The sequence below is a fragment of the Saimiri boliviensis genome, chromosome 6 (genome assembly GCF_048565385.1).
Source record: "Saimiri boliviensis isolate mSaiBol1 chromosome 6, mSaiBol1.pri, whole genome shotgun sequence".
In the NCBI taxonomy this organism is placed as follows: Eukaryota; Metazoa; Chordata; class Mammalia; order Primates; family Cebidae; genus Saimiri; species Saimiri boliviensis.
In genome coordinates this window covers 79371867-79397547 of record NC_133454.1, presented here as the reverse complement: position 1 = coordinate 79397547, position 25681 = coordinate 79371867, and the positions used below count along the sequence as shown (strand labels likewise).

General features: G+C 43.1%; 1 protein-coding gene across 1 annotated transcript in view; it reads right to left on the bottom strand.

Annotated features, from left to right (window-relative positions):
• Positions 1-25196, bottom strand: part of SWAP70 (switching B cell complex subunit SWAP70) — a 99151-nt gene extending 73955 nt beyond the window's left edge. Inside the window, exon 1 of the mRNA XM_003919823.4 lies at positions 24995-25196. Coding sequence (XP_003919872.1) covers positions 24995-25093 — 99 coding nt within the window. The 5' untranslated portion in view covers positions 25094-25196. The remainder of the gene's footprint in view (positions 1-24994) is intronic.
• Between the last annotated feature and the right edge of the window lie 485 nt (positions 25197-25681).

The window sequence follows — 25681 nt, the reverse complement described above, 5'->3', positions numbered from 1 at the left end:
GACTACAGGCAAGGCACAGTGGCTAATACCTGTAATCCCAGCATTTAGGGAGGCCAAGGCAGGAGGATCACTTGAGCCCAGGAGTTCAAGACCAGCCTAGGCAACAAAGTAAGAGCCTACCTCTACAAAAAATACAGAAGTTAGCTGAAGCGGGGTAGCATGTGCCTGTGGTCCCAGCTACTTGGAAGGCTGAGGTAGGAGAATCAAATGAGCCCAGGAGGTTGAGGCTGCAATGAGCCGTGATGGCACCACTGTACTTCAGCCCAGGCAACTGAGCGAGACCTGTCTCACAAAAAAAAAAAAAAAAAGAAAGAAAGAAAGAAAAGAGAAAAGAAAAGAAGATACAAAAGCATATGAAATATGACCCTATTTATACAAAAGGACATATATGTCTGTGTATTTGCACATGGGTATATGCATGGGTGTATATGACAGTGGGAGGATAAAGAGAGGTATATTAAGAAAGATAATCACTGAAAAGTTAATTGCTTGTGCCTTTGATGGTAGAATTTTAGTGTTTTACTTTGGACTCTGTACTTTAATACATTGTTTGAGTATTCTACGTATTACCTTTTAATCAGAAAAAAATGAATATTTTGTATTTTAATATTTTATATATTTTAAATAGAAAATTTTAAAATTAAGTAGGGCTGAGGGCTTGCTATGGTCTGAATGTGTCCTCCAAAATTCATATATTAAAACTTAATTGCCAATATATCAGTATTAAGAGGTGAGGCCTTTAGATGGTGATTAAGTCAAGAGATCGGAACTCTCGTAAATGTGATTAGCGACCTTATAAAAGAAGCCAAGCCGGGCGCGGTGGCTCAAGCCTGTAATCCCAGCACTTTGGGAGGCCGAGGCAGGTGGATCACAAGGTCGAGAGATCGAGACCATCCTGGACAACATGGTGAAACCCCGTCTCTACTAAAAATACAAAACATTAGCTGGGCATGGTGGTGCGTGCCTGTAATCCCAGCTACTCAGGAGGCTGAGGCAGGAGAATTGCCTGAACTCAGGAGGCAGAGGTTGCGGTGAGCCGAGATCGCGCCATTGCACTCCAGCCTGGGTAACAAGAGCGAAACTCTGTCTCAAAAAAAAAAAAAAAAAAAAAAAGACGCTAAAGGGAGTTCCCTATTCTCTTTTGCCCTTCTGCCACGTGAGGATACAACAACAGGGAACCATCTTGGAAGCAGACAACAAGCCATCACCAGACACTCAATCTGCCAGCATCTTGATCTTAGACTTTCCAGTATCCAGAACTGTGATAAATAATTTTCTATTATTTATAAATTACCTAGTCTGTGGTATTTTGCTGCAGTATCAGGAATAGGCAAAAATAGGGTTCCTGCTAGAAAGCACCAGTAAAATTAGAAAATGAAAAGATCAGGCTGGGTGCAGTGGCTCACGCTTGTAATCCCAGCACTTTGGGAGGCCGAGGCAGATGGATCATGAGGTCAGGAGTTCAGCCTGGCCAAAACAGTGAAACCCATCTCTACTAAAAATACAAAAATTAGCTGGGCATGGTGGCGGATGCCTGTAATCCCAGCTACTTGGGGGACTGAGGCAGGAGAGTCGCTTGAACCTGGGAGGCGGAGGTTGCAGTGAGCCAGGATCATGCCATTTCACCCCAGCCTGGGTGACAGAGCTAGACTCCGTCTCAAACAAAAAAAAAAAAAAAGAAAAAAAGAAAATTAAAAGATCATTGTAGAACTATAAAGCTGATACAAATTAACTCATGTGAGTTATCCACAAAGCATGCTCTGCCATGCCTCTTTAAAAAAGCCACCCTATGGAGGCTGCAGTGAGCCGAGATGGTGCCACCGCACTCCAGCCTGGGCACAGAGCGAGACTCCATCTCAAAAAAAAAAAAAAAAAAGCCACCCTAATGGGCAACAAAGTCCCCCAATTTGGGACAGACTCCCGAGAGTCCAGCCCCACTGAAATATTGCAGAAATGTCTTTTAAGAAGGTAAATCATTTGTGAGATTTAACTCCAGCAAGCTTCTTTATCTTTCTCACTACTCTATTAAGTTCCTTAAAGAGAGGGTCTGTGTTTTAGTCATCTGTGCAGCACCAAAACCTAATGAAGTACCTAATGAGAAAGCTGTTCAACAAATATTTGCTAAATTAGTCCCATCTAAGAATTTTCAAGAATTTTTTTTCTTTTTTTAAATTTCATTTTGCTACTTCACAGTCTTCATCTAGATCTGGGTCTTAGCATTTATTTTACTATACTACCATGTTTCTAGAAGAATTTTTAATTGGAATCTCCAGTTCAGATTACTTTCAGAGTGAAAAACAACATCTCCATTAGTTGTTAACACCACCAGAACTAATCAAGCATAACTCATCTGGCCTGAGATCTGGTAGAGCAGTCCAGTTCCTTAAAAATCTAGTATAGACTTCTGAGAAAAGAACACAGTAAGAATTAACAAGCATGTGTGAGATAAGGCTCTATAATAGAAGAGGGGGCTCTGAGCTGTGACTCCTTGACTATCACCTTCCCTGGAAGTTTAATTTAGTACATTCATCTCCAAGAGAAAATGTGAAGTCACAGTGTGCACTCAAGATGATGATGTGCACTCAAGGCAGTGACAAAATCACAAATCTGGCTGGACGCAGTGGCTCAGGCCCATAATCTCAACTCTGGGAGGCTGAGGCAGGAGGATCACTTGAGGTCAGGAGTTTGGGACCAACCCAGGCAACATAACAAGACCTGTCTCTATGAAAAATACAAAAATCAGCAAGGCATGGTGGCACACACCTGTAATTCCAACTACTTGCCAGGTGATGTGGGAGGACCACTTGAGCCTAGGAGTTCAAGGTTGCAGTGAACCATAATTGCATCACTGCACTCCGGCCCCCTGTCTCAAAAAGAAAAATTTTTTTAATTTAAGAAAGATCACAGGCCGGGCGCGGTGTCTCAAGCCTGTAATCCCAGCACTTTGGGAGGCCAAGGCGGGTGGGATCACGAGGTCGAGAGATCGAGACCATCCTGGTCAACATAGTGAAACCCCGTCTCTACTAAAAATACAAAAAAATTAGCTGGGCGTGGTGGCGCGTGCCTGTAATCCCAGCTACTTAGGAGGCTGAGGCAGGAGAATTGCCCGAGCCCAGGAGGCGGAGGTTGCGGTGAGCCGAGATCGCGCCATTGCACTCCAGCCTGGGTAACAAGAGCAAAACTCCGTCTCAAAAAAAAAAAAAGAAAAGAAAGATCACAAATCTGAAGCCATTAAAACACATAGAAATCAAAAATATGTAAAATAAAATTAAAAATAAAAGAATGAGAGGAGAGGGAGGGAGGAAGAAAAAAAATTAAAAAAAGAAAATAAGGCCTGGCACACTGGCTCACGCCTGTAATCCCAGCACTTTGGGAGGCTGAGGCGGGCGGATCACAAGGTCAATAGATCGAGACCATCCTGGCCAACATGGTGAAACCCCATCTCTACTAAAAATACAAAAAAATCAGCTGCATGTGGTGGCACACGCCTGTAGTCCCAGCTACTTGGGAGGCTGACCCACAAGAATTGCTTGAACCCGGGAGGCAGAGGTTGCAGTGAGCCGAGGTCGCGCCACTGCACTCCAGCCTGGCGCCTGGTGACGGAGTAAGACTCTGTCTCAAATAAAAAATAAAAAATAAAAAAGAAAGAAAGAAAGAAAATAAAAGAATGAAAAAAAAAATCACAAATCTGAGGTTTCCCTTGGCTGTCCCATCTCCTCACCAACCTGACCCCACATGGTCCCTATAATACAACTTCTATCCCTATCAATCTCTTGAAATTACTTTTCTAAATGAGTTCTGAGACAGACACAGAGATGCATCACTCATATGCTCCCTCCAGAAGGTAACTGCTACCCAGCTATAAGGGCTGTGTTAAGCTGACAGCCTCCAGCTACCTTCAGGGTCCCAGTGACAGAGAAGGGTGGTAGGATCACTTTTCCCCAATGTGGGAGTCCCATAAAGGGCAATCTTTGCTTCAGAGCTCCTGGTTTTGCCAACTCCGTATTATGGTTTGACAGCTCCTTTTCCCAATTCCACTTCCTCTCTCCCACCCCACAGGTAACACTTTTGTATTCCTAACACTGTCTTGGCATTGGCTTCCTGGAGAACCCATGCTGGGACAGATACCTTGTGGCCAAGTCACTCTCCCAAAGGTCTGGAAGTTGGCAGTCTGAATCACCCACTCCTCTTAGATTTTTTTTGGTCCCTGATATACCATTTTCTTTTCTTTTCTTTCTTTTCTTTCTTTTTTTTTTTTTTTTTTTTTTGAGACAGGGTCTTGCTCCGTTGCTCAGGCTGGAGTGTACTACCATAATCTGGGCTCACCACAGCTCAACCTCCTGGGCTCAAGCATTCAGCTAGGACTACGGGCACCTGCCACCACACCCAGCTAATTTTTCTATATTTTGTAGAAACAGGTTTCACCATCATGTCCAGGCTGGCCTTGAACTCCTGAGCTCAAGCCATCCGCCTGTCTCAGTCTCCCAAAGGGCTGGAATTATAGGCATGTACCAGCGCACCTGGCCCAGACAGAGTATTTTCTAAGTTCTTCAAAGATGCCTTTACGCAGTCACATCTGTCATCCCTCATTCTCCCAATCTGGTCATTTCCCAAAGGTCAATTTTAGCCCCGAGTTCTTCTTTAATTTCTTATTAGGAAGTGCTGCCGGGTGCGGTGGCTCAAGCCTGTAATCCCAGCACTTTGGGAGGCTGAGGCGAGTGGATCACGAGGTCAAGAGATCGAGACCATCCTGGTCAACATGGTGAAACCTCGTCTCTACTAAAAATACAAAAAATTAGCTGGGCATGGTGGCGTGTGCCTGTAATCCCAGCTACTCAAGAGGCTGAGGCAGGAGAATTGCCTGAACCCAGGAGGCGGAGGTTGCGGTGAGCCGAGATCACGCCATTGCACTCCAGCCTGGGTACCAAGAGCGAAACTCCGTCTCAAAAAAAAAAAAAAAAGGAAGTGCTTTTGGCCAGGCACAGTGGCTCACACCTATAATCCCAGCACTTTGGTAAGCTGAGGCAGGCAGATCTCGTAGGCCAGGAGTTCAAGACCAGCTTGGCCAACGTGGCAAAACCCCATCTCTATTAAAAACACGAAAATTAGCTGGGTGTGGTGGTGCATGCCTATAATCCCGGCTGCTTGAGAGGCTGAGGTATGAGAATCACTTGAACCTGGGAGGTGAAGGTTATAGTGAGCCGAGATTGTGTCACTGCACTCCAGCCTGGGCAAAAGAGCAAGAGCCTGTCTCAAAAAAAAAAAAAAAATGTAAAGAATGTGTTTATGAATCAAGACTTAATTATTTTTTTTAATTTTATCTCATAAATTTAAAATTTTATAAAAAGAAAAAAGGAAAGTGCTTTTATTCTGACAACCGTAAGTCATCTCTATTCAAATGATTCATAGATAGATCTCTTTCTGATCTTGACCTCTCCAATAAGCTCTGGTTTATATCACTAAACAATACTAGAGATTTCTATTCTAAATCTGCCTCACGTCCAAAAGATCCAAATGAGATCTCGTCACCTTTCTCCCCAAAATAGGTTTGCCACCCTGATTCTGAGTTTGGTAGCACCATAGCCTTAACAAAACTATGATCTCTTCTTGTATCCCTTTTTCATATAGTTTGTCCACTTTCTGTACCTAATTCAGCCCCAGCCAATGCCAACTCCTCTCTCTACTGCATGAGCCACTCTGTCACCTTCAGGCTAATGAGGCAGAGAGTGTGAGGCTGGGGAAACAAGGGCTCCTCCCCTCACCCCCCAGTACCAGGTCCCATTCTTCCCTCTCAGGCCCTGACAAAGAGTTGCTGCACACAGCAACCACTCCTCAGAATATAACCATGATAAACACATCAAGCTACAAGGTTCAGTTAGAAGGTTAAACCTCAAAGAGCGTGTCTGCTACCCTACATTTTACAAATGAGGAAACTGAAGCCCAGCAAAAAGTAATGTCCCATGACCACACAAGTAATTGTGTACAGATAACTCACCTTACTCCCCAACTCCTCTCTAACACTTTTCATGTTCCTCTAAAGGTTTTACTTTCTGAATCTTTCATCATAGTTTTCTTACAGAGGAATTTCACACGTCCTTTTCAAATTAGTGGCAAATGTCTCCTCCTCTAGGAAGCATTCTCTGACCTAACTCCTCCAAACCTCACCCCAAGCTAAGCAGGTTTCCTTCCTCTGCGTTCTTCCTTCTGTATCTCACTGTATCTGAATTGCCAGTTTGCTCATCTGTATCACTCACAAGTTTTTTTTTTTTTTTTTTTTTTTTTTTTGAGATGGAGTTTCACTCTTGTTACCCAGGCTGGAGTGCAATGGCGCGATCTCGGCTCACCGCAACCTCCGCCTCCTGGGTTCAGGCAATTCTCCTGCCTCAGCCTCCTGAGTAGCTGGGATTACAGGCACGCGCCACCATGCCCAGCTAATTTTTTTTGTATTTTTAGTAGAGACGGGATTTCACAATGTTGACCGGGATGGTCTCGATCTCCTGACCTCGTGATCCACCCGTCTCGGCCTCCCAAAGTGCTGGGATTACAGGCTTGAGCCACCGCGCCCGGCCGACTCACAAGATTTTTAAGCTCTATAGGGGAGGGTATATAACTGTTTTAATTTCCATGGCCACCACTCCTGCTTCATACTCACCAACTTACCCAGACTTCATAGCATCCCTCTTACCAGTCCCCCAGTCTCCAGCCTTTCACCTTCAGTCATCATACCCACATCATCAGAATAATTTTTAAACCATATCTCTGCCATATATCTACCTAAAGACTTTAAATGACTTACCCTCTTTATAGGGTCAATTCTGAACTAATCATTCTAACACAGACTGTCAGTCAATAAACATTTATTAGCCATCTATTCTATGCAAAAACATTCAAAGACATCTAAAATGTTGCCCCATCTCTCTTAAAATCCTAATTCTCCACTTTGCATCAAAACAAACCTTCTACTCCACTCACAGTATTTCCTTTCTGCTCAAATACTCCAAGTTGAGGGTCTTGCTCTTAATTTACAGTGCTACCACCATATTTGTCACCTTTCTGCAACTATACTGGACAAGATCTGCCCCATTCTCTCATGACCTTGAGAGCTTGTTTGAAAATCTAGCAGGGGGATAACAGCTACTCATATGCCCTTGACAGAAGACTGGTCGTCCTCTATCGAGGATGGTCACATTGGGAGGGACAAATACGGAGCGGTGAGGGAGGAAGGGACACCCACCTAGCCAGCCAGATCAGCCAAATCAACCCTGGTGATCAATGGTGAACAGTTGTCACAGCCAGATCACCCTCACATTCACCATTCCTTCAAAAAACAGCTGAAGTTCTATCTCCTTCATGAAGCTTTGTCTGCAACTGTCTATATCCTTTCCTCTTTTTACCCTGAACTTCTACAGCACTTCTGGCCAATGGAAATATACTGCAAACCATATTATGAAATTTAAAATTTTTAAAGCCACATTTACAAAAAGTACAAAGGAATAGGTAATATTAACTTTAATACTATATCTAAAATATTATAATGTAAACATATAATCAGTATTTTTCTTTTTTTTTTTTTTTCAGTCTTTCTAAGGTTCAATTCAGATGATCAGTATTTTTAAAAATTACACTTGTTATCCCAGCACTTTGGGAGGCCGAGGTGGGTGGATGAGGAGTTCGAGACCAGGAGTTCAAGACCAGGAGGTCAGGAGTTCGAGACCAGCCTGGCCAACATGGTGAAACCCTGTCTCTACTAAAAATACAAAAATAGCCGGGTGTGGTGGTGGGTGCCTGTAATCCCAACTACTTGGGAGACTGAGGCAGAAGAATCACTTGAACCCAGGAGGTGGAGATTACAGTAAGCCGAGATCATGCCACTGCACTCCAGCCTGGGTGACAAGAGAGAAACTCCATCTCAAAATAAATAACAAGACATGTTACTCTTGTTTTGGTACTAAGTCTTTAAAATCCAAGCATATTTTATATTTCAAGTACATTTCAACTCAGACTTACAACTTTTCAAGCAATCAACAACCTAATGTGGCTGTTGGCTAAACAACACTAAATGGCATGGCTTAGAGTGCCCATCCTCCACACTCTCTAGAACTTGCTTACATACTGTGTTGTTGTCTTCATGTCATGTATTATCTTCTTGACTACATCACACAGTCCTCACAGTAAGGGACAATGTTGCATGTTTTTTTCTTCCCCAGGGTGCCTAACAAAAAGTGCTCACTAGACTGAAACCTTCAAGTTCATATCATGTTTTGTAAATTAATTTTCTTCAACATCAGTGTTTGGTAGAAAATAAGACAGAATTTCTGGTGTCACAGATACAGGTTGTAAGCTCCATTATAATCTTAAAATATAAAAAGCAAAGGAAGCTTCCCAAAGTCACCCAGGTAAAGGACCTCATAATTCCAATCTAGTATGATATACTAACCGTCTGGTATCCTATCACCTAACAGTGTTTCTCAAATCATCACTAAAGATGATCACTGAGACTGGAGTCAGCTGCCCACCAGCTCCTGTTCTGAAATTCAGGGTTACAGCCACCTGACTGAGTATCCATCACTCTAGTAACTGGAAGAATTGATGAGATGTGCTGCCTGTCAAGGCAGACAGTGCCCCATCCTCTCATAGCTGCCTATCCAGTGGAGTGTAATACCTTCCAACACTGTCCATATGACCAGAACAACTTTCATCCTAACTAGTGTTACTTCTGGCTGCTAAACCATGCCCACATAATACCATTCTCCTCCTTCAAATCCAACGTTGTAAAGCTAATTATTCCAAAAGAAGCAAACAGTATAGAAAACAGAAGAGTCTTAAGATGAAAAAATTAGGTTTTCTAATATTGCAGAAATCTCTCCCTATTAACAAGATCTCCTTATATGAAATTCAAATATACATACAGATTTCCTTTTAAATATCTCTCCTTCAACTGCTGAGAACTGCAGCTTCCAGTAGACACAGAGTTTGAGTTTAAAAATAAAAAAAGGAACACAAAGGTGGAATGAGAAGAAGGAAATAAAGCAGAAGGTAAGACAGGAAAAATAGTTTTATGAAATGCAGCCATGGGGAAGAAAAAGGAAGCTGAAGCAAGGATCTATCTTAGGCTTGTGTTGTGGGATGGGAACAGGGACATCCCTAAGAGGGACAAAGGAGGCTAATGTGCTAATAATCACCACTGAGGGGACTAAGGTTTTATAATAACTCTCACAGTGGGAAGGAATGAAAAATCCCTATTGAGTGATGGCAAGCTGAGTACGTGGGAGAAGGTCACCCAAAGCCTCTTCTGTCTCTGGCTTTGTGACTATGTACCTCTGAGACTATGGTGAGACCCCAAAGGAAATACAAAATGGAGATCACAAAGGTTAAGAACTCTGAGTCATAAAATCAGAAATGTACTGACAATTAAGATGGAAAGTCAAATACAAAAAAAAAAAAAAAAAAAAAAGCACTTCACAGTTTGCATGTTATTTTCGATAAAAGTACATGTATTTCCGGGCCGGGCGCGGTGGCTCAAGCCTGTAATCCCAGCACTTTGGGAGGCCGAGGCGGGTGGATCACGAGGTCAAGAGATCGAGACCATCCTGGTCAACATGGTGAAACCCCGTCTCTACTAAAAATACAAAAAATTAGCTGGGCATGGTGGCGTGTGCCTGTAATCCCAGCTACTCAGGAGGCTGAGGCAGGAGAATTGCCTGAACCAGGAGGCGGAGGTTGCGGTGAGCCGAGATCGTGCCATTGCACTCCAGCCTGGGTAACAAGAGTGAAACTCCGTCTCAAAAAAAAAAAAAAAGTACATGTATTTCCAAAAATAAAAACCACAAAAATGTCCAAGTTATCTCACTGAAAAGTTTCTAGCAAATAAGAAATAGAAACTAGAAATAATCCAACATTCAATATTCTATTTTAAGATTTCTAAATGTCTAATTTTCTCTTTATTTAGAGAGCTGTCTTTACTATTTTGGTGATATACTACATAAAAAATATTTACAAAGACTTTAGGATGGGTGCAGTGGCTCATGCCCATAATTTCAGCACTTTAACAGGCTCACTCAAGATTCTGATCTCCAGCCCCATCTTAAAAATTAGATTGTTTTTGTTCCTCAACAGAACCTTTCACCATAGAGGTTCACAGAAACGTAACACAAAAGATTAGGGAGGAAATACTACACATGCCAAGTTCACAAAAGAATTAACCACATTTGTATATTGTATTCCACACAATAAAAACTGTCCGGTAATTTGCTTCCTTTATTTTTTTTTTTTTTTGAGATGGAGTTTCGCTCTTGTTACCCAGGCTGGAGTGCAATGGCACGATCTCGGCTCACCGCAACCTCCGCCTCCTGGGTTCAGGCAATTCTCCTGCCTCAGCCTCCCAAGTAGCTGGGATTACAGGCACGCACCACCATACCCAGCTAATTTTTTGTATTTTTAGTAGAGACGGGGTTTCACCTTGTTGACCAAGATGGTCTCGATCTCTTGACCTAGTGATCCACCCGCCTCGGCCTCCCAAAGTGCTGGGATTACAGGCTTGAGCCACCGCGCCCGGCCGCTTCCTTTATATTTTTAACTGACCACTGGCCTGGCTGAATTACCTTTGTAACTAGCAATAGGTTAAAATTCTTTTAGGTTATGTGTGTAGTGGCATTTTGCTATTTAAAAAGAAAAAAGAAAAAAAAAATTTTGTTAGGTTAAATGTCTATATGGGAACAGAAAACCTGACAGTATTCATAAGATATCCAAACCAATGCGAGGCAAAAAATAAAAAACTAAACAAAGATTTTAGTTGAAAATGTATCACTGAAACACACACACAAAAAAGAAAGAAAACGAATTTTTTTAAAATCTATCGAGAAAATAATAAAGATTTAAACTACCCATGTTATTTGTCAAATTTTTTTCATTTAGATCTACACCAGCATTTTAAGTTCTTTTAGTTCAAAAAGGTACAATAAACTTTTTTTTAAAGCTGTGTTTCTAGGCTGGGCACAGTGGCTCACGCCTGTAATCCCAGCACTTTGGGAGGCCTAGATGCGAGGATCATGAGGTCAGGAGATTGAGACATCCTGGCCAACATAGTGAAACCCTGTCTCTACTAAATACAAAAAAATTAGCTGGGTGTGGTGGCGTGCGCCTGTAGTCCCAGCTACTCAGGAGGCTGAGGCAGGAGAATCGCTTGAACCCGGGCAGCAGAGGTTGCAGTGAGCCAAGATCATGCTACTACACTCCAGTCAGGCAACAGAGCAAGACTCCGTCTAAAAAATAGAAAAGAAAAAAGGCTGTGTTTCTAAAAACAACAGGGTAAAAATGCACAGCCAATGTGTTCAAGACATTTCCAGCGCTGACATGTAATTCAAACTGTAACCATAATTGCAAAGTAAAACTATAACAGAGGTTGCAAAAATATCACTAGATTTTGCTATATTTAAGAGGAAAACATTTGCTGCAACAATAAGGGTATTTAAGCTTCATTTTTATCTCTCAAAGGAATAGAAGAAACTAGAAATAATGGTTACCTCCAGGGCAGGGAACTAATGTGGGACAAGGGTTGAGGGAGATTTACTTTTCACTTTTGTAAATACCCTTCTGAATTTTATAAATTGTGTATGTGTGTATATGAGATATTCAGAAAGTTTGTTTTTAATATAAATGTTTAAATAATAACCTTTTTTATTTTCTTAGAATTGCATGTACTGTATTTCTAAGTAACACTGGAATTAGTGTCTTTCAGCAAGACCACTGAAATTCTAAATAATTTAAAGATTGCCAGGCGTGGTGGCTCATGCCTGTAGTCCAAGCACTTTGGAGGCCAAGGCAGGCAAATCACCTGAGGTCGGGAGTTCAAGACCAGCTTGACCAACATGGTGAAACCCCATCTTAAAATAATAATAATAATAATTTAAAGATAATTTTTTTTAGCCAGTAGAGGAGAAACAATTATTGCCTCTACTTCAAATAATACGCCCTATTCCTATTTCCATTATGACTTCTGCAAATTTATATCATAACTTAAAAGTAACAATGTCTATTTCAAGTGGCATATTAGTAAGGTATATTATTATAATAGAATCCACATATGAATGGCTCTCATTAAAAAAAGAAAGAGAGAGAAAGAAGGAAGGAAGAAAGGAAGGAAGGAAGGAAAGGAAGGAAGGAAGGAAAGAAAAAAAAAAAAAGTCCTCCATATTTCTGGGTTCTGCATCTGTATGCAAGCAATTGTGGACTAAAAACATTCCCCCTAAAAACTGCATCTGTACTTAACATGGGCAAACTTTTCTTCCTGTCATTATTCCCTAAACAATATAGCTTAACAACTATTTACAAAGCATTTATATTACATTAGGTACTATAAGTAATCCAGAGATAATTTAAAGTATACAGGAAGATATACATAGGTTAAATGCAAATACTATGCCATTTTATATAAGAATCTTGAGCATCCTAGGATTTTGGTATCTGTAGGCATTCCTGGAACCAACCCCCCCGAAGGATACCAAGGGACAAACTATACAAACAAAAGAAAAGCACCAAAACCAAACCAAGGGAAAAAAAATGGTGGAAAACTGTCTAACATTCAATTCAACTACATTTACTCAGCTACCTATATGTACCTAGCACCCTTCTATAAAGAAAAGTTTCCATCTCTCTCAATACAATTTTCAGTCTCCCATCAGTTATCACAGAATATACTAAAATTGCAATCAAAACAAAAAATAGTCTTAAACTATATGGTTTGTTCTAAGGAAGGACTGTTCATGAATACAAGTTTAAAAGCAAGTAGAAAATGTGTTTCTGGGCCGGGCGCGGTGGCTCAAGCCTGTAATCCCAGCACTTTGGGAGGCCGAGGCGGGTGGATCACAAGGTCAAGAGATCGAGACCATCCTGGTCAACATGGTGAAACCCCGTCTCTACTAAAAATACAAAAAATTAGCTGGGCATGGTGGCATGTGCCTGTAATCCCAGCTACTCAGGAGGCTAAGGCAGGAAAATTGCCTGAACCCAGGAGGCAGAGGTTGCAGTGAGCCGAGACCGCGCCATTGCACTCCAGCCTGGGTAACAAGAGTGAAACTCCATCTCAAAAAAAAAAAAAAAAGAAAATGTGTTTCTGGAAGTCTGTTTCCCCACCATTTGCTTACTGCTATCTACTTCAGCAGCTGAAAAGCAAGTAAATCTCCACACAATTAGAAAAAGCTTAAAACAGGTGGGCATGGTGGCTCACACCTGTAATCCCAGCACTTTGGGAGGCCAAGGCGGGTGGATCACCTGAGATCAGGAGTTCGATACCAGCCTGACCAACATGGCGAAACCCTGTCTCTACTAAAAAATATAAAAATTAGCCAGGCATGGTGGCAGGTGCCTGTAATCCCAGCTACTCCAGAGGCGGAGGCAGGAGAATCGCTTGTATCTGGGAGGCAGAGGTTGCAGTTAGCCGAGATCATGCCATTGCACTCCAGTCTGGGTAACAGAGCAAGACTGAGTCTCAAAAAAAGAAAAAAGAAAAAGCTTAAAACAATCAAGGTTCTTTGGTAGTTCAGTCTAAACAAGTCTGAAAAACAAAGTTAACACCAAATCAACAGAGCAATCAATTGCCTTCTAACAATCCATTGCAAATTAAGTTAGCACAGCTGATGACTCTATGAAGGTGCACAGGCTGGGTGTAGGGTTGAAGGCCTGTGTAACCTCAACTCAGGTGGGGAGTCAGAAATGTTACAACTGGAGCCAGAAAGACAGAGCCCCCCTGTAGAAGGTGCACAGATTGCCAGGAAAATGCCCAAGGAGATTACGGGGAATGTAGGAGAAGGAGGGAGAAAAAAATCAAGTTAAGGAAAGGGAAGCAGACAGAAGTGGTTCCCTTTTGGGGGAGGGGGTTGGTGTGCAGAGGAGGGCACTAAGATTCAAGAAGACTACTGACCTGCAATGACCTTATTTATGGCTAGTTGTTTTAACAAGAAAATATTACTGTGACTAGACAACCACCAAACATCTGTTTCTATTACAGCTTATGTAACTCCTAAGAGGTTTTTACTTATTTGGATACAGGGTCTTGCTCTGTTGCCCAGGCTGGAGTACAGTGGCATGATCATAGTTCACTGCAGCCTCTATCTTCTGGGCTCAAGCCATATCCTGCCTCAGCTACACGAGAAGCTTAGACTACAGGCATGTGCCACCATACCTGTCTAACTTTTTAAATTTCTTGTAGAGACAAGGTCTCACTATTTTGCACAGGTTGGTCTCAAACTCCTGGACTCAAGTGATCCACTTGCCTCAACCTCCAAAAGGGCTAGTATTACAGGCTTGAGCCACTGCACCTGGCCTAGAAGTGGCTTCTATATTTTTATTTTAAATTTACTTATTTATTTTTGAAACCAAGTCTTGCTCTGTCACCCAGGCTACAGTACAGTGGCACTGTCTCAGCTTACTAAAACCTCCTCCCAAGTAGCTAGGACCACATGTGCCCACCACCATGTCAAGCTAATTTTTTAATTTTTTGTAGAGACAAAGTCTCACTATATTTTCCAGGCTAGTTTCAAACTCCTGGCTTCAAGCAATCCTCCTGTCTCACCTTCCCCAAATTCTGGAATTATAGTCATGAGCCATTGCACCCAGCTTCCAAGTGTTTTTTGTTTGTTTTTTTTTAATCTGTGTTCTATAGTTCTACTTTGTTGATAAGTTGGACAAAAATCTACGTTTGCAACATGTGATATTATGACAGAGAGATATATAGGTTTACATCCATGGTCCCTGGCTCACGACACCATAGCCCTTGTTATAATGCTGGGGTGCTTTATGCCTCAGAAGCAGGTCTCAGAAAACAGAATCTCAGCCAGGCATGGTGGCTCACGCTTGTAATCTCAGCACTTTGGGAGGCCAAGGTGAGTGAATCACCTGAGGTCAGGAGTTTGAGACCAGCCTGGCCAACACGATGAAACCCCGTCTCCACTAAAAAATACAAAAATTAGCCAGGGGTGGTGGTGCACAACTGTAATCCCAGCTACTTGGGAGGCTGTGGTAGGAGAATCACTTGAACCCTCCGGAGGCAGAAGTTGTAGGGAGCCAAGATCATGCTACTGCACACTGGCCTAGGCGACAGAGTAAGATACCATCTCAAAAACAAGAAAAGAAAAAAGAGGCCAGGTGCAGTGGCTCATGCCTATAATCCCAGCACTTTGGGAGGCCAAGGTGGGAGGATCCTGAGGTCTAGAGATTGAGACCATCCTGGCCAACATGGTGAAACACCGTCTCTACTAAAAAATTACAAAAATTAGCTGGGCGTTGTGGCATGCGCCTGTAGTGCCAGCTACTCAGGAGGCTGAGGCAGGAGAATTGCTTGAACTTCACCAGGAGGGGGGAGTTTGCAGTGAGCCGAGATCTTGCCACTGCACTCCAGCCTAGCGCCTGGCAACAGAGTGAGACTCTCTCTCAGAAAAAAAAAAAAAGAAAAGAAAAAAGGAAACAGATCTCTCTCTCTCTCTCTCTCACTCTCTCTCTCTCTCTCTCTCTCTCTCTGTCTCTCTGACCTTCTGCCCTTTTTTCACCTGATCCTTTTTCTCCCCAAGGCAGGCCTTAAAAACTAAAAATATAATATCTCCCCCAACCTTTCTATCTTGGGGCTGGCCATAAAGAAATTCTCTGAACTTCCTTACCTAATTGCAGACCACAAGACCTTCATTTCAGAAGAGGTCCTGCCCCATACCCTGGTGGAATGAAGGCTGCATGGAGAGACCAAGAAGAATCTGAACAGAAAATCCTTTTGATGATTTTCCCACTCAGTCTATTAATATTAGATCATACCCTTTTTCTCTAATCATATTTCTACATAGTTGTTCGTATATTAATCATGACTGTCCAATAAAGTCTCCATAAAAGGCCCAAGAGGGCAGGGTTTGAGGACCTTCCAGAGAGCTGAACATGTGGAAGCTTACAAGAAGGTTAATGAGAACTCATTAACGTACCAGAAGGGCAGTGTACCCCAACTCTATAAGGATAGCAGTTCCTCACTCTGTGCCTCTCTTCATCTGGCTATTTATTTGTATCCTTTAAAATATCTTCCACAGCTGGACACAGTGGCTCATGCCTGCAATCCCAGCACTTTGGGAGGCTGAGGCGGGTGGATCACAAGGTCAGGAGTTCGAGACCAGCCTGACCAACATGGTGAAACCCCATCTCTAAAAACAAACAAAAAAAAACTTCTATAATAAATCAGTAAACATGTTGCCCTGAGTTCTGTGAGCCACTCTAACAAAGTAATTGAACCCAGTGACGGGGTCATGGAGACCCCAACTTAAAGCAGGTCCATCAGAAGTTCTAGAGGCCCAGATCTGCAACTGGTAGGAAGGATGGGGAAAGTCTTGTCAGACTGAGTCCTCAACTTGTGGGATCTGACACTGTCTCTAGGTAGAGAATGTTGCAATTGAACTGGCAGATACCCAGCTGGTGTCCACTGCAGAACTGATTGCTTAGTTTGGTGTGTGGGGAGAAACTTCCACACAGTTGGTCACCAGAAATCGTCTGTGTTGATTGTTATTGTGGTATAAGAGCAGAGGAAAAACTGTTTGCTTGTTGTTTCCACTCACATAATATTAAAATGATATCTAGGCCAGGCCCAGTGGCGCACGCCTGTAATCCCAGCACTTTGGGAGGTTGAGGCCGGTGTATCACAAGGTCCGGAGTTTTGAGACCAACCTGGCCAACATAGTGAAATTCCATCTCTACCAAAAACACAAAAAGTTAGCTGGGCATGGTTGCGGGCGCCTATAATCCCAGCTACTTGGGATGTTAAGGCAGGAGAATCCCTTGAACCTGGGAGGCAGAGGTTGCAGTGAGCCAAGATTGTGCCACTGCACTCCAGCCCAGGCGACAGTGTGAGACTCCATCTCAAAAAAAAAAAAAAAAAAAAAGGGCCGGGCGCCGTGGCTCACGCCTGTAATCCCAGCACTTTGGGAGGCCGAGGTAGGTGGATCACGAGGTCAAGAGATCGAGACCATCCTGGTCAACATGGTGAAACACCGTCTCTATTAAAAATACAAAAAATTAGCTGGGCATGGTAGTGCATGCCTGTAATCCCAGCTACTCAGGAGGCTGAGGCAGGAGAACTGCCTGAACCCAGGAGGCGGAGGTTGCGGTGAGCCGAGATCGCGCCACTGCACTCCAGCCTGGGTAACAAGAACGAAACTCCATCTCAAAAAAATAAAAATAAAAATGAAAAATATGCACCAGACGTGGTGGCTCATGCCTGTAATCCTAACACTTGTAGGTGGGAGGATTGCTTAAGCCAGGAGTTTGAGACCAGCCTAAGCAGCATAGTGAGACTGACCCTACAAAACTAAAAAAAAAAAACATTAGCCAGGTGTGATGGCGTACACCTGTAGTCCCAGCTACTCAAGAGGCTGAGGTGAAAGAATCACTTCAGCAAGGAGGCCATGGGTGTGGTGAGCTATGATTGTGCCACTACACTCCAGACTGAGCAAGAGAGTGAGACCCTGCCTCAAAATTAACTAATTAATTAATTAATTAATTTTAAGAAATAAGCAGAAAACATATTTATTCCAAAGATAATGTCAATATTCCAAACTTTTCATAACTTCTCTTTAGAGAAGAAATATGTCGTTTATGAGATATTGAAAGAACCAACCTGATTACTTTACAATCTCCTATATATGCAAAAAACAAAAATAATAATAAATTAACTCTCAAAGATAAAGGACTATGTTTTCCTTAAAACTCTTCTCCCTTAGCTCCCAGGCTGCCCCAAATGGGTTCTTATCTCTCATTTCTGATCCTCTGCTTCTCTTGTTCCTCTCATCATCTACTATAGCCATTCCCCAAGACTGTCAATGGCTCTTTTCTCCCCTTTTTCCAAGCTTCAACTATCAAATTCCTTACTGACAGCCCCACACTTCCCAGAAATATCATCTCCAGCTGAACATACACCCACCAAGAACCCCCCCAAAAAAAAAAAAAAACTTTTCATATTCAAAACTGTATCATTTCATAAGCAGTTCCATCTCATGGTTTTTCCATTTCTTTTATTTATTTTTTTTTTTGAGACGGAGTTTCGCTCTTGTTACCCAGGCTGGAGTGCAATGGCGTGATCTCGGCTCACCGCAACCTCTGCCTCCTGGGTTCAGGCAATTCTTCTGCCTCAGCCTCCTGAGTAGCTGGGATTACAGGCACGTACCACCGTGCCCAGCTAATTTTTTTTTTTTTGTATTTTTAGTAGAGACAGGGTTTCACCATGTTGACCAGGATGGTCTTGATCTCTTGACCTCGTGATCCACCCACCTCGGCCTCCCAAAGTGCTGGGATTACAGACTTGAGCCACCATGCCCAGCCTGGCTTTTCCATTTCTATTAAAACCCACTTCTACTAAAAACCATTATTAAAAAAATTAAAACCACTACTATATATTTGGTCAACTGTAGTTGACATTTAAGACATTTCTGAATCTGTCCTTTCTCATTGTTCTCCCACCCAACATGAGTCAAGTCTCATACCTTAACCCACCATTTCCCTCTTGTCCATCTTCACTGTCTCTAGCCCCTATTAACTCTTATCTGGGCTACCGCTAACTTTTACCTGCCCAATTCACGCCAGCCAGCTATGTCACCCAGGCTGGAGTGCAATGGCACACATCAGCTCACTGCAACCTCCGCCTCCCAGGTTCAAGTGATTCTCCTGCCTCAACTCCCAAGTAGCTGGGACTCCAGGTATGCACTACCACACCCAGGTAATTCTTATATATATATATATATATATATATATATATATATATATTTTTTTTTTTTTTTTTTTTTGAGACAGAGTGTCGCTCTTGTTACCCAGGCTGGAGTGCAATGGCGCGATCTTGGCTCACCGCAACCTCCGCCTCCTGGGTTCAAGCAATTCTCCTGCCTCAGCCTCCTGAGTAGCTGGGACTACAGGCACGCGCCACCATGCCCAGCTAATTTTTTGTATTTTTAGTAGAGACGGGGTTTCACCACGTTGACCAGGATGGTCTCGATCTCTCGACCTCGTGATCCACCTACCTCAGCCTCCCAAAGTGCTGGGATTACAGGCTTGAGCCACCGCGCCCGGCCTTAATTCTTATATTTTAAGTAGAGATGGGGTTTTGCCACCTTGATCAGGCTGGTCTCGAACTCCTGACCTCAGGCGATCCACTCACCTTGGCCTCTCCAAAGTGCTGGGATTACAGGTGTGAGCCAGCATGCCTGGCAAGTAACTTTCTCAAGTGCAATTCTGATCACAACTCCTCATCCTCTGAAAACTTGGAGAGCCCCTGGCATTCACCTAATTTGTCTGGCAATCAAAGCTTTCTCTTTCATATCTTTTGTTTGTTTGTTTGTTTGTTCGTTTGTTTGGCAATCAAAGCTTTCTATGCATTAACCTCAATCCATATCTACAGCGTTATCACCAGCAATAACTCTCTCTCATACACACACAGGAACACACACATCTATGTTCTACAGTCCAATCAAAATAAGTTACACAGAAGTCCCCATAAATACCTGATTCATTCCTGTCTCTTGCAGTTTACAGTCTTCCCTAGGGATAACAGCAATCAATAAATATCCATCAAATAAATAAATTAGGCCAAGCATGATGGCTCATGCCTATAATCCCAGCACTTTGGGAGGCCAAGGCAGGTGGATCACTTGAGGTCAGGAGTTCGAGACCAGCCTGGCCAACATGGTAAAACTCTGTCTCCACTGAAAATACAAAAATTAGCTCGACATGGTGGCACACACCTGTCGTCCCAGCTACTCAGGAGGCTGAAACAGAAAAACTGCTTGAACAAGGGAGGCAGAGATTGCCACTGCACACCACCTGGGGCAACAGAGCAAGACATCTCAAAAAATTAAGTAATTAATTAATAGAATGGGCTTAATCTTCCCCCATTCCTACATAATCACATCCTAGCTTCCTTCAGAGTTCATTTCAAAGAAGCTTTTTTCATGAAGCAATCACACCAGTGAGAAGAAATTGCCTCTTCTAAAATCTCATGACCCCATATCTTCTGTCACACTCAGTATCTTCTACCCAATATTTCTGTGTTTCTTATCCTCACCACCAGACCTTATGTTTTGTAAGGATACAGTAATTGTCTGAGTAACATAATCTATCTGAAGAGAGAGTCCCTTCCTTAATGGTCGTTTAGTCTCTTAATTTGCCTACCAAAATTTAAACTCTTTGAAGGCAAAGATTCATATTTGTTTCTTTTCCCCCTGCCTTTCACTATCATATCCCTTATCTAGTGAATATATCCATTCTCTGTGTCAAAAGTTGTGAAGGTAACTCAAAAAGGCAAGTATCAAAAATATTTCAGAATACCTAAATAGCTTTCCAAAGCAATAAATTTTAATCATTTTTGGATATATAATTATTAGTCTGCTGTTTAACAAATCAATTATTTGATAGGTGCTCCAAGGAGATAATAGCTCTTAAACGCCTAAAAATACTAACCTTATTATTAAATCAGCATGGTACCTTACACATAGTAGACATACAGGTTACTGTATGAATGAATGAATCAATCAAAAAATTAAAGCATGGGGCCAGTCATGGTGGTTCACGCCTGTAATCCAAGCACTTTGGAGGCCAAGGCAGGTGGATCACCTGAGGTCGCAAGTTCAAGACTAGCCTGACCAACATGGTGAAACCCCGTCTTTAAAAAATAAAAATAAAAAATTAAGGCATAAACTCTACTCCTAGCCAATAGAACACAGAACTGAGGTCAAACACAAGAAGAGACCTAAATAAAAATGTTTAAATATTTTCAATTCTACCAACACTGGCAAGATGAACAGAACTGAACCAACCCCAAAGTCTCCTATAGACAAGAGACACAAAACACAATTTCACAGTTGCATTATCAGCGTATTATGGGTGAAATTTATGAACTGGGATTTCAAACTTCCTGCCGTCCTCCTCTCTTCCTTTCTCCGCCATCGTGGTGAGCGCTTTACTTCATTTCTCACCATGTCTTCTCACAGGACTTTCAGGATTAAGCGATTCCTGGCCAAGAAACAAAAGCAAAATCGTCCCATTCCCCAGTGGATTCGGATGAAAACTGGTAATAAAATCAGGTACAACTCCAAAAGGAGACACTGGAGAAGAACCAAGCTTGGTCTGTCAGAAATCACACATGCGATGGCACACATATTTATGCTGTCCGAAGGTCACAATCGAGTGTTACTAAACCAAGCTACCTGGAGACGTTTGAACAGATTCCTCTGTCTATCTCTTACGAAGGCATTAGTTAGTACAACCCACAGTGCTTCCATTATTCATGTTTAAAAAAAAAAAAAAAAAAAGGTTTTGGTTGCCTGGGTTCAGTAATAAATATGTGAGACCCTTCACTTCAAAAAAAAAAAACTTCCTGCCGAGCCTGCTGTCAAGAATGTTCTGACGCTTTTCCTACAAGCAGCCATAAAGACAACTGTGAATAAAGTATAATCAAAGTAATCCAAAAAATCTCCTTTATGCCATCAACTGAAAGAGAAGAAAATAAAGAAGCCACTGGCTTTAAAGCATGAAAACAGACCAGGCGTGGCTCACGGTTATAATCCCAGCACTTTGAGAAGCCAAGGCAGGTGGATCACCTGATGTCAGAAGTTCAAGGCCACCCTAGCCAACATGGTGAAACCCCATCTCTACTAAAAATACAAATATTAGCCAGGCATGGTAGTGAGCCCCTATAATCCCAGCTACTTGGGAGGCTGAGGCAGGAGAATTGCTTGAACCTGGGAGGTGAGATGGTTGCACTGAGCCAAGAACACACCACTGCACTCCAGCCTGGGTGACAAAAAAGATCTTATCTTAAAAAAAAAAAGAATTATAAAGAGTTGGTTGGATGACGTGGCTCATATCTGAATCCTACCACTTTAGGAGACCGAGGTGGGCGGCTGGCTTTGAGCTCAGGAGTTCAACATCAACCTGGGCAACACAACAAAATCCTATCTCTACAAAAAAAATACAAAAATGAACTGAGTGTGATGGTTCATGCCTGTGAGCCTAGCTAGCTACTTGAGAGACTGAGGCTGGAAGATCACATAAGCTGGGAAGCAGAGGCTACAGAGAGCTGAGATAGCACCACTGCACTCCAGCCTGGGTGACAGAGCGAGACCCTGTCTCACACACACACATACACACACACAAAACTGTGAAAATCTTGGTTCACACTTGGCAGTAGCTAAAAAGATTTAGCTACTACTTACAACTATGACTTTGGGCAAATCACTAAATATCTCATGTATCACATCTATAAAATTAAGAAGTAGGCCAGGTGAGGTGGCTCATGCCTGTAATCCCAGCACTTCTCGGAGGCCAAGGCAGGCGGATCACAAGGTCAGTTTGAGACTAGCCTGGTCAATATGGTGAAACCTCATCTCTACTAAAAATACAAAAATATTAGCTGGGAGTGGTAGCACATGCCTGTAGTCTCAGCTACTCAGGAGGCTGAGGCAGAAGAATCTCTTGAACACGGAAGGCAGAGGTTGCAGTGAACCAAGATCGCACCACTGCACTCTAGCCTGGGTGACAGTGCAAGACTCCGTCTCAAAAAAAAAAAAGAGGTAATCTGGGATATCTGGAAAAAAGGAATAAACTTTTCTTCTCCTCTTAAGATCTTTAAAAGAAATATGATGGTTGAAAGCAAAAAATATAATATTGTCTGATGGGGATTTCAGTGTACATAGATTAATAAGTATGAGAATTACAACAAAAAGCAGTGAGGGTAAAGGGACCTATATGGCGATAAGTTTTATACATTCTTCTTAAAGTGGCAAAATATTAACTCTAAGTACACTATGAAAAGTTAAGGATGGATATTTTAACTCCTACAGTAAGTGCTAAAAAAAAAACCTACACACAGAAATATAGTAAAAAACTCACCATTAAAATGGAATAATAGCTGGATACAGTGGGTCACACTTGTAATCCTAGCACTTTGTGAGGCCAAGGCAGGCAGATCATCTGAGCTCAGGAGTTTAAGACCAGCCAGACTAACATAGTGAAACTCCACCTTTACTTAAAAAAAAAAAAAAAAAAAGCCGGGTATGGTGACGCAAACCTGTAATTGCAGCTACTTAGGAGGCTGAAGCATGAGAATTGCTTGAACCCAGGAGGCAGAGGTTGCAGTGAGCCCAAATAATCGCACCACTGCACTCCAGCCTGGGCAATGGAGCAAGACTGTGTCAAAAAAAAAAAAAAAAAACTAAACTAAACATGGAAAAAAAGGAGAGGACAGAAAAACCCCAGAGAAACCAAATTATAATAAACTATATTAATAATTATATTAAATGTAAATGGCCTAAAATATGCTAATTAAGAGAGATTGTCAGAATCAATTAAAAAAACAAGACCCAGCTACATGCTATTTATTAAAATCTTACTTTAAATAAAATAGCATAGGTGAGTTAAAAATAAAAATAAAAGTAAAATGTAGCCCTACACATAATTCCCCCAAACTGGAAATAACACAAATTCTCAAGGATGAATGGCTAAAAACTACCATACATACATACAATAGAATATTACTTAGCAAATTAAAAATTATTGGTATGCACAACAAAATGGATTAATTTCTTAGGCATTATGCTGTGTAAAAGAAATCAGTCTCAAGCAGTTACAAACCATATGGCTCATTTACAGAAAAGGAGAAGGTAAAACTATAGCAATTAGAAGAGAGCAATGGTTGCCAACTGTTAGGGGTGGAGGTAGGGCAACATGAGGGAGTTTTTAGGATGATGGAACTGAGAAAGCCATGGTTGTGGTGATAGTTATATCAATCTATTCATGTGTTGAAATTCATAGAATTGTACACCAAAAGTCAATTTTACTGTATGTTAATTTAACATAAAGTAAAATAAAAATTAAGTGGATGATCTCCATAGACCCTTCCAGACTATGATTCTATCAGTAAGAAAAAGAGAGGAGAGGAAAAAGGAACACAAAGAGAATGCTAAGTCCTATTGGCATAAAAGCCACTACTCACAAGAATCTGATTACTCTACAAAAATATACAAAACAAACCCAATCTTAAGAATTCATTCCCAGAAGGGGCTAAGAAAACTGGACATTTGGATCTAAAACGTGTATATTTGTAAATGTCTATGAATGGCTCTTGTCTGTTTCTATATTTTCTACTTTGAAGAAGCTGCCAATTTCTCCCGGCTGAGTGCCAATTTCCCTGCTTGGGGTTACTCAATTTACAAACATCCTTTTATTTATAGCTTATACTCTGGAGTCTCTCTCGGCGGTCACAATAACGACTCTGCAAAAGCGACTGCTTTTGCAGGGTACCAGAAAGTTCAGCGCTCCTCATCCGAAACTAAGGTGTCTGGGGGACACAGCACACCCTATTCACTAGTTCCAGACCTAAAGATGCTGGGCGGGAGGTCTTCCCAAGTCAGAAAACCTCCCAAAGGAGGAGGACGCTGCAGGCCGGACATTGGGGCATTTCTGCCGTCTCCGGACTGCCTTGGCGCTTCCGGGGCAGCTGACTTTCTGAGGACTGTGCCGGTGTGGGGCTGTGGGCTGCAGAACGTTCAGCCCAGCGACCCTGAGCAAGTCCCTTCCTCTCTGCGAGTAAGAAGAAAATTCTGGGAAGGCTGCGTAAGGGAGCTTCCCATCGCCGCCTCGGAAACCACTTTCTGCCTCCCTACCCGCGCTTCTCCAGCGCCAAGAAGGAACCACACTTTCCCCTCACAGACTTCATCCCAGCCTTAGGCCCTCCACCCATCCCAGTCCCTGGGAAACACGCAGGAATTAACGCATCCAGCCGAGGGCATGGCCCGAAGGCAAGCAGGAGGCATTAAACAGCAAATCCCAGTGTCAGCCCACTCCCCGCCAGCGGGCCTCCGGGGCGCATTCCGGCCTGCCCTTCCCTGCCCCTCCCTGCCGCCGCGGCCCGCCAGGTCCCGCTTCCACCAGGAAAGTGCAGAGCGCGCCGGGCAGGATCGGGTGAGGGGCCGGGACAGGAGGCGCCCACCTTGAGCTGGGACTTGGAGACTTTGCCGCTGTGGTCGTGGTCGAGAGCAGTGAAGGCGTGCCAGATGGCTTTGAGCAGCTCGTCCTTCAGGTTCCCCATGTTCGCTGCCCTGCTGCCCCGCCAAGCCCTCCTGCTCAGCCAGCCCCTCCGCGCCTCTGGCGCCCCTTAGCCTTCACAGCCACCGCCGGCCGCGCAGTCACCTGACCCGCCAGGCCCCGCCCCGCCAGGCCCCGCCCTGCTGCCGGCGCTGATCGGGAGGGCGCACACCGCCGCCGGAGCTTGGATTCTGCGGGTCAGGTCACCCCTGGTGGCAGGAATGCCTGGCCTTCTGTGTCAGCCAGCACGGTAAACACATCCCCCCAATGTTTCCCAGACCAGCTTGGGCCATTTTGGGTGCTCGAGTGCAACGCCCCACGCAAATGACCCCCTATCTTGGGGAAAAACCCGAGAGACTAGGTGAGCAGCCTACCCGGCCCCTCCCAGCGCCCCGCAGTGAAAAAGGGAGCCCTGTTCCTGTCCTGGGAACGGAGTCACTGAGGAGGCCGAAAAAGACCCGGAAAAGTCCCCAGACAGGCGCTCAAATGCTAGCGCAGTCCCACGTCGAGGGAAGTCTGTTCATTTCGCAAAAGTTTTTTCATGCATACTCTATCTTGCGCTCTAGGGACACAGAGATGAGGTTTAAGGGGA